Source organism: Labrus mixtus, chromosome 21 (genome assembly GCF_963584025.1).
Source record: "Labrus mixtus chromosome 21, fLabMix1.1, whole genome shotgun sequence".
NCBI classification, from domain to species: domain Eukaryota; kingdom Metazoa; phylum Chordata; class Actinopteri; order Labriformes; family Labridae; genus Labrus; species Labrus mixtus.
In genome coordinates this window covers 17,972,262-17,981,616 of record NC_083632.1, presented here as the reverse complement: position 1 = coordinate 17,981,616, position 9,355 = coordinate 17,972,262, and the positions used below count along the sequence as shown (strand labels likewise).

The window sequence follows — 9,355 nt, the reverse complement described above, 5'->3', positions numbered from 1 at the left end:
AATATGTAGGCCTTGTCATTTTAGAAAAGTTTTTATCTGATTTTTCATTTATAGTATAATTGTTAGATACGTTTGTTATTGTGCAGCTAAATGCTCAGAAACCGCAATTAGTCAGCTAATGAATCCTGAAATAATTGACACCAATCAAACCAGTTTTAATTCATTGAAGTACGGCATTACGGGCATTATTCGTTACACCCAGTTGAAATACCCAGAACTACCTTTCCCATGATGCACCGCGGACGAATGACCGTAAACAAGAAAGCGGAAACAAAAGGGGGTTTTTATAAAAACACAAACACATCCCCGGCTGTCGAAGTACTCAGGGAATAAACTCAAATCATTGACCTTACCTGCAATAATACTAAAACTGAAACACAGAGCGACTCGAGTTATTGAAGGATCTAACTGCAGCAGTCAACATGGCACTGAAGAGAATAAACAAGGTGAGTTTCACTGCTTAGCTACGGTAGCTAACTGGCCTAGCATAGGCTAACGTAAGAATCCCATTTCCTTATACACACACACACACACACACACACACACACACACACACACACACACAAACCGCTTATTTACCTTAAATTTAACGCCATCCCCGGTGTAGAACAACTTCGGGGGGACTTTGAAACGTTTTTAGAAACAAGATATCTGCTGACACCTACAAGGACAGAAAATAATCAGCGAATGACAACTTCAAAGTTTCGTGCTAGCTTGCTAACATGTAGCCAAAGATAGCTTTGGAACCACTCCGGCTTCAACCTCAGGCTTTTACTCTTTATTACGTGTCTCTTTGTAACCAGATAACTCCCACCGACGTTGTATTATTCTCATGTTGATGTCAGATAGTCACTACCTCTATTTCTCACTGTTTCGTCTGTTTATTCGATGTTGAGCTGTCAAACAAACAAACAAACAAACACAACAGCCCTGATGGTGTATTATAAGTGACACCAGGACAGTGTCAGGCATTTTCTTAACAACTAGGCCATTGTTTTTATGGGTATGAGATATAGTTTTATTACGCAATAAGTCATGCACTCCTTGAATGGTTCATTTTGGGTGTAGCTTTAAGAGAAGATCTAGAAAAGCTCTTTTAACTCACGCCACTCCTTTTCTAACCCGGAAGTAACAGGAGTAAGGGTTCTGTGGAGGAGGGAAAGTGCAGGCTACAGTGGACAAGTACTCTAATAGTGGAAGTTTCTATATGAATATATCTAAAGACCAATATCACAATGAAGACACTCGTTTTCTATTACAATTCTACAATTCACTTAGCAGACACTTTTATCCAAAGCGACGTACATCAGTGAGTAAGTACAACAAAAGGAAACAATGTCAGTAAGAGCAAACGATCAGCTTTGAGTCTGATTGGACACACAGGTGCTGACAGGAAGTGACCAGAGGCAAAGCACAACATTGACGGCAGTTCTTGAGAGCTCTAATCAGTATAGAAACCATCTTATAAGTCATTGTTTATCAAACAAAAACAATCGTCACAACCATCATCATCAATGATATCTATTAACTCACTATTCCTCTCAAGTCTGCATACCTTCTTTATCTGATGCTGCTAATTCTTATTTATCATCAACCCCAACCTGTCGTGTTGATCATTTAAGTTTCCTTCTCGTTCTTCTAACTCCTTGCTGTATATTTCATGAGCTCACAGGGAAAGTGTTCATCAAAACACCTTCAAGATTCATGGTTAAGGAGGTAGACAAGGGTAAGGTTATTATCGTTGCGAAAAATAACAAAAAATCAAAATGTGTAAAACTTTGTTGGCTGAAACTAAAATAAAAACAATAACTAACTAAAAACTGTAAAGAATACTACAATATGAACTAAAATAAAATAATTGAGAAAACCTTTGAAACACGCTGAAGCGTACTTGCTGACAGACATTTTACGGTTTGTCTCGCTTGTTAATGGCAGAAGTTAAAACGATTTCTTTTATAATACTACTCAAAGCACTTTTACACCTGTCACACCTGCCCATTCACACCCATTTAGACACTATGTAAAGCTACCAGTATTAATACAGTTTTAGATTATTACTAACAAATGAAGGCCATAAAAACATTACAAAAACTGATGTTTTTATTGTGGCTCTAAAATCAGCGAAGGTAGTGTAGAATAAGAACTACAAGACTTTTTTTTCTCTACATGATTGGCAGACATTTGACAAAAAAAAGTCCAAAGCAGAGTCTCCTTTATTAGACGATCCACTGAGGAATACACTCAGATTGAGGGAAACCAAACAAATGAACTAAAGGAGTCACTTTGGCTTACCAAACGAGTTTACTACTGCAAACTCAAGTTGTTGCTTCAGTGAAACTCTGTTTGTCCCTTTGTTAACAAACTGATAACAGTTGTCATGCCTTGTTAAACAGGAACTACAGGACCTGCAGAAAGACCCTCCAGCTCAGTGCTCTGCTGGACCAGTGGGGGATGACTGTGAGTAGACACACACACACACACACACACACACACACACAAATGTTTTTAAAAGGCGTTCATCCAGTTTTCCCAATAATTGACAGACATCTAACAAATATTAATAACTTTATTTGTATAGCACTTTTAAAAACAAGGGTTTACAAAGTGTTCTGACACTACGCAAGCATACATGACAACGAAACATAAGAACTCAAACAACAGCAAAACACCTCGACAACAAAGCAACCCACGGGTGAGACACCTACAGTATGTTGAGACCAAGAGGACCGAGGATGTAAGAAGATAAATATGAGATTTAAAGAGTAAGAAACAATAGGAAGTGGCTATAAAAGATATCTTAAAGTTGATTGAGAAGGAGATAAGAGCAGCTGAAGCATTAGACAGAGAAAAGGCAGTGAAAACATAAAGCAATAGAAGAAGTTAAAGGGAACTGGACTCAATCAACAGAGATAAAAGTCTATATGAGTGGGTTTTAAGAAGAGATTTAAAAGAAGTCACTGATTCTGCAAGCCGTGTCTGGTAAGACATTGTCCAAATACACGCTGTGCTAAATTTAGAGACAGGAACATCAAAGTTTCAGGATGATTGTTTCATCTGGTTTGATAAGCAGGATGCTCAGAGTTTAGGCTGATGACAGCACTCTTCATTCTAGTTTAAGCAGTTTATTGCAGGTCTTTCTTGTGTCGAATGTTTTTTGGCTCATTTTGTAAAATTGAGAAACTATTTAATGAAATCTTCAGTAAAGAGGCAAAAATGACCTTCCTGAGTATGATTAGCATCTTTTCTTACCTTGTCATTGTTACATGCTTTCATCATTTGCTGTTGTTGCTATTTTTAACCCAAATACCACAACAACACTTTGTGAAGCTTTGCATTCTTAAGCCCTATTCTTATTGCCATTTCAAGTCAAGTCAAGTCAAGTCAACTTTATTTATATAGCACATGTATAACAGCTGAGGCAGACCAAAGTGCTGTACAGTAAGTCAGGCAAAATACATTGCATCCAAAACATCATAAAAACACGTAAAAGCAAAAATTAATAGTGAATTAAAACACAAAACAATAGTAAAAGTTCTAGTAGACACTGCTGCTGGGATAAAACACTCAACTAGAGGTAAAAGCCAAGGAAAAGAAATGGGTTTTTAAAAGTGACTTAAACTGTTCAGTTGTGGCAGCAGATCTTATTTTAAATGCTAATCTGTTCATTGAGGTGTTCCCCTCCCTGTACCGCCTCTGAAGGTAGTAACAGAGGCGTTACAGGGGCGAGACAGGATCAGCTGAGCCAGCGACGGAGCGCAGCGGTGTGTGACTGTGTGTGTATGTGGAGCTCCTGCTGTGCCGTACTTTCACAACGCCAAAATGCAATGTGAATTCACAGACTGGGACACCAATACCACCGTCGCAGAATCAGTGTGAACGTCCAAATACATGATGAAGGAAAGCATTTAGTTTCCATCTGTCCCCTCTCAAACGTAGATGTTAAGAGGCACCATACTCATGGTTAGGTGTCTGCCTCATGTTTTAGGATCATGTTTTTATCTGTACGGCAGAGAAAACAACAAACGTAGAACATAATACTTTAGTAATTGTAATCAATACTGACTGCAACGTCTACTTCCTGCTGACACTTTGAAAAAGACTGCAAAGACAGTTCTGCTGTGACTTATTGCAATTGCAAATCTATGGCTGGTCAGTGGTAAATATGAGCAAGGAGTTTACTGCGAGGACAATAATCAAGTCTTCAGTTGGTTTGAGAAGAGAACATGCAGTCGGTTGGGCGGGTTATCAGTCCAGGAGCAGTGACAGGAGGTGTACCTGCTCTAAGTCAGAGACGCTAGCTTCACTTGTTCTTTGCATAGAGAAAGCAGGACAGAGGCATCAGCTTGTGTGAGGTGTGCTGCTTACGTTCTCCTGTGTCTCTCTTTCTAGTGTTTCACTGGCAGGCGACCATAATGGGTCCGGTGAGTATCCCTGCATCACTTTAAGCTTTCAGTGCTCTCATATAGACTCCTGTACTTTCTCTCCATTAGAGAGGGTTCCTAAGTCGCTACTTAGAATTATTTCTCGCTTAGTGTATATACCTTTAAGAGCACAGCTGGGATGAGTTTGTTTAAATTTGCATTGGTTTTGCATCCCCTCATATTACTGAATGATTTGTGTAACGCAGAGTGAGAAGTGTGACAGAACAGTCACCCTGTATTTTGCATCTATATTTTTGTACCCTTTCAACTAACAGCAACGTGTCTCATGTCTTTCTGTCAGGGTGACAGTCCTTACCAAGGAGGAGTGTTCTTTCTCACAATCCACTTCCCCACCGACTACCCATTTAAGCCACCAAAGGTACGAGCTGCTTTAGCTGCTCAAAGCTTTGTTCTGTCATTCATAAAGTCAGGAGGAAAACATATTTGTTCTTAGAGATTATGTAAAACACCTGACAAATTGTACAATGCATTATTTTGATTGATGATGTTTTGGAAAGCAGAGGGAGTTTTTTCCCGCTCAGAATCCATAACAGTCATTAAACAAGAAGGTCAAATTCAGCTTCTAATTACTGATGCACAGATCCACTTTCTTCAGTTCTGATCCAATATCGACCGATATCTCTCTTAGATCTATGTTCAATCCGTAGATAAAGATAGATGCACACTTTTTTTTGTGTTGATCTCACAAATGCAGTTATCAAACACATAAGGAAATGATATATAATGAAGACAAGATGGTCACTCAACTGGAAAGTCACTGAGCATGTACGTGTTTCACCTCTTGACACTCTGGAGTGTGCTAATCATTTTTATAATCCATATAGCACCCTCTGCTGGTGAAAGATAAATGCTAGTTTAATGCAATGAAACTCAAATGAAATGCTATTTTGTCTGGTGAATAAATCTAGTAATATCTGCTATAAAATTAGCCAATACTGATAGTCACTGGATATGCTAATATCGACCCATATTATTGGCTGGCCGATTAATCGGTCGGGCTCAATTTTTGTAACCTGTGGATCGTATCTTGTACCCACATCCTCTTTGCCAACTAGAGTTCAGAATATTCAGTGACTTTGTACCAATAACCTCTTAAATCTTATAAACAGCATTCAGGGTTATATCCCCTTCTTAAACTTGTTTTTTAGTATATTTAAAAAGTAAAAAATCAATTTAGTAAAATAAGACCTTATGTCATTTTGTTTTTCTTTCAAACTGGCATTAAAACAGTACTTCAATGTTTCTAATCTTTGTAAGGAGCGGTACAACATGAAGTGAGCACAAGAGGAAAAGTAACCCACTGAGCTCTACACCTCACTTCACCGTTTTAAATATATGGATGATAATAATGATAATCGATTGGGTTAATATAGCGTCTTTCAAGGGACCCAAGGATGCTTTACATGGTGGAGGGACCAGACAAAAACCTAAATGAGACAGGTAGCAAAATGATGGGAGGCCGATGCAGGACAGAGTTAAGGGAGGTTGTAGGCTGCAGAGAACAGATGGTGTTTGAGTAGATCACTACTACAGTATCAGTGGAGGTGCATCTTGTGTACCGTTTACACACCAGTGTGAACAATTTTTCCTTTTTTTTATTTTTATTTACAGGTAGCATTCACAACAAAGATTTATCACCCAAACATAAACAGCAATGGGAGCATCTGTTTGGACATCCTGCGGTCACAGTGGTCTCCAGCACTAACAGTGTCTAAAGGTAACATCAGTGCATCGATACCGACATGACATCATCGTGTTACCCGCTCTCACAGTGTAACTAATACACAAATAATCTCATCTGTGTGGATCCATCCATTGATCCATCTGATCACCATGGTGATCTTTTTAACTCCTTTGTTTGTTTGTTGTTGTTTTTTTACAGTTCTTTTGTCTATATGTTCACTGCTTTGTGATCCCAACCCAGACGACCCCTTAGTTCCAGACATAGCACAAATCTACAAGAACGACAAACTCAGGTGAGTTCACGCTCACACCGGCTCCTTTTGGGCTTTATCGACCAAAATTATCTAAATCTCAACTTCAAGTGAAGGATGCCTTTTTATTTTGTCGTTTGATTATCTATTGTTTCATCCTCTTATCTCATTCTGTCTTTGTGCTGCTGCAAAATGGGCATACACCCCCCCCCCCCCCTCACAGCCTGTCCTAACAGCACACAACGCGTCGTGAGTGTCAGCGACGGTGTGGTCCCACTGCATACGACAAGTCGCGAAATTTCACGCACAACCTCGCTTGTCGCCTAGTCTCCCTGCTTCCTGTGGGCGTGAACCATGGCGCGAAAAAGCAGCTGTCAATCACAGCAGTGCATTCACCATGAAGCTCAAACAAACATTTTTTGTTCAGACACTACATTACAAATCTCACGCACCAAATGCTTTCAGATTGAGATTTCAGTGCACTGTTTATGTATATTGTTATGTTAAGAAAATGCCGCCATGTTGTTTCCGGTTTAAATGCTGGGGGGAAAAAGCCTCTCCTGTCAATCGCGGGAAATCCAGAATAGCCAATCAAATGGCGGATCCCGCAGCTCGCATCTTACTCATTTGAATATTGTTTACCGAAGTTGAACTTTGGTCCCACCCCTTCCTCGCATCTGGTGCAAGCGCCTGCTCGCCAAGCATCCCATAATCCTTTGCCCTAAGTCGCACGAGACGCGAGGAAGGAGTGAATGGGGCGCGAGAATTGTTGCGTATAAGGGGGGGCGGGGCCGGAAGGAGAGGGCTCTTCAAGGCACTGACACTTGATTTCTCATTCAACAGAGCTTGTTTAACTGAGGGGAGATAACGGTGTATTAATAATGTCCACATCGTGATGAAATGTTGACCTTTGACTTTTGTCAACATCGGAGAGAAACAGTTTTACGGCTAACCGAGACGTTTATTAACGAGCCTCTGAGTGTTGTGATTTGAGTCAATCCTCCATACAAACCACCACGCATCTGTTTGCACACCTTCAATGTAAAAGCACAAGGCAATATGTCATATTGTTAGCAAGGGGAAACTGAAATTCACAGAGCAGAGAATGAAATATTTAACGGATGCAGTGTGGACAGCCAGCGTGAGATCATACGCGATATCTAACGTGTGGTTAGGACACGGTGTTAGGATCAGTCATCATTTATCTTTTCTGAAACATGTTGTCCGTAGTTTATTATCTACTGACTAAACCCTCTCTCTTTTTGTTTTCTGTCCTCAGATACAACAGAATAGCAAAAGACTGGACCAGCAAGTATGCCATGTAAAGAAAAAAAGATTCCAACATAGGAAAAAAAAAAAAAAAAGCATACTGAGATCTTTTTTTTCTTTTTCCTTCTTTTCTTAAAGTCACAACACACTGTCAATTAAAGTCAGGAATCATTAAGTAATGTAAGGTAACTTCAACCTAACTGTCATCAACATTATAACAAGTCCATGACGTATAGATCAGTCTGCGTTTTCAAAGTGAGCAAAGATGGCCCAAGGTCGTTGAATTGACTCACAGTGACATTCTGAAATTCTGTCACGCTGTTTTTGCATCAAGGAAATGTTCATGAATAACACACATTCATTAACAAATTAATTCATGTAATCTGTAATCTTTGTTTGAGCTGGTGAATGCTGGGACTGAAATCACATCATGGGACGTGTCAGCAATAAGCCTTTTTCTTTTATAAAGGAGCTGAGTAAGAGCGCAGCATGCTAGCATACATGTTGAACAAGCTGCAGCTCCACATGTGGATAACCAACCCCCCCCACCCACCCACCCACCCAGGTTTAAGGTTGTCCCAGTTTTTAAACTTTGAAACGTTTCAATACAACATGTGTACAAACAACAGAATCTCCTTTACTATAACGATTGATAGTGTAACAAAGCGACACAACTACAGATCTTCAGTCATGTTTTTAACGGTCTAAAATGCACGAGTACATCGTCAACGTTTTGGTGCTGTCACTTTGCTTATGCATTTGTGCAATTCAGACGGAGTGCAAGAGTTTACTCGCAATTTTTTGGTAATTTAAAAAGCAAGAAATGACTCAATCTTTGATTCCTATAACGTTGGTATTTGTTTCTGTGATACTGGAACAGGTATGGATATTGTTTGAATTTGACTAGTATCATATCGAAGGTTGAAAGTCTGGGATCGTCACAAGCCGGCCTCGGGTCGGTCCGGAACATAATGAATTACTGAAATGTGTCAAAAACACACAGTACAAGCCTGACACATGTCCATCAAACTAAACTCAAACATTCCCCCCTTTTTAATAACCCATCTTCACCCTTCCCTTCATGTTAGTGGGCGATCGAGGTTTCTGTCGAGTACTTTTTGCATCTTGTAGCAGGTCGAATAAAAAGAACAATGTACTGTTAAAGCTGAAATGGAAAAAAAAAAACAGGAGCAATGAAAAGTAATGTATTACTGTGTTCTTCATCTCTTATTATTGTTATTATCATTGTTTTTATTAACAATATTATTAATGATTCATTGTATAGTATTAAAAAAAAATCCTCTGGAACTCTATTATTGTTTAACTTTGTTTCATTTCTATCGTCGTCACATTAATCTGTCATTAAACTGATGTTCTCTTTCCCTTTGAGGATAACTCTCGTGTTGTTTTATTTTAGTTGGCTTTACACAGGAGTCGGTAAGAGTCGGTCGTCTACCAATCATGATCAATCAAGGATGTGTCCTTGAGCAAGACACTTAACCCAAAGTTGCTTCGTTGGCAGCGTATCGGATTAGTTACTTCCTTTTTTTCCCTTTTTTAAGATTTATTTTTGGGCATTTTGTGCCTTTATTAGAGATATATGACAGTGGATAGAGTCGGAAATCAGGGAGAGAGCGAGAGATTGGGGAATGACATGCAGGAAAGGAGACACAGGTTGGATTTGAACCCGGGCCACCTGATTAGAGGACT

At 39.4% G+C, this 9,355-nt stretch overlaps 1 protein-coding gene across 1 annotated transcript; it reads left to right on the top strand.

The window, feature by feature from the left end:
* The first annotated feature begins 248 nt into the window (after nt 1-248).
* ube2d1b (ubiquitin-conjugating enzyme E2D 1b) lies at nt 249-9,045 on the top strand. Its single transcript, XM_061029063.1, has 7 exons — nt 249-446; nt 2,394-2,457; nt 4,390-4,421; nt 4,723-4,800; nt 6,054-6,159; nt 6,325-6,418; nt 7,656-9,045. Exons 1-7 carry the CDS (start codon nt 423-425, stop codon nt 7,699-7,701), a joined length of 444 nt encoding a protein of 147 aa, XP_060885046.1. The 5' UTR covers nt 249-422; the 3' UTR covers nt 7,702-9,045.
* Nucleotides 9,046-9,355: the final 310 nt, after the last annotated feature.

Coding starts and splice junctions, on each gene's coding strand:
- ube2d1b (XM_061029063.1), top strand. CDS start 423: ATGGCACTGAAGAGAATAAACAAG. Junction 4,422..4,722: donor AGGCGACCATAATGGGTCCG/GTGAGTATCCCT, acceptor TCTTTCTGTCAG/GGTGACAGTCCTTACCAAGG. Junction 6,160..6,324: donor AGCACTAACAGTGTCTAAAG/GTAACATCAGTG, acceptor GTTTTTTTACAG/TTCTTTTGTCTATATGTTCA.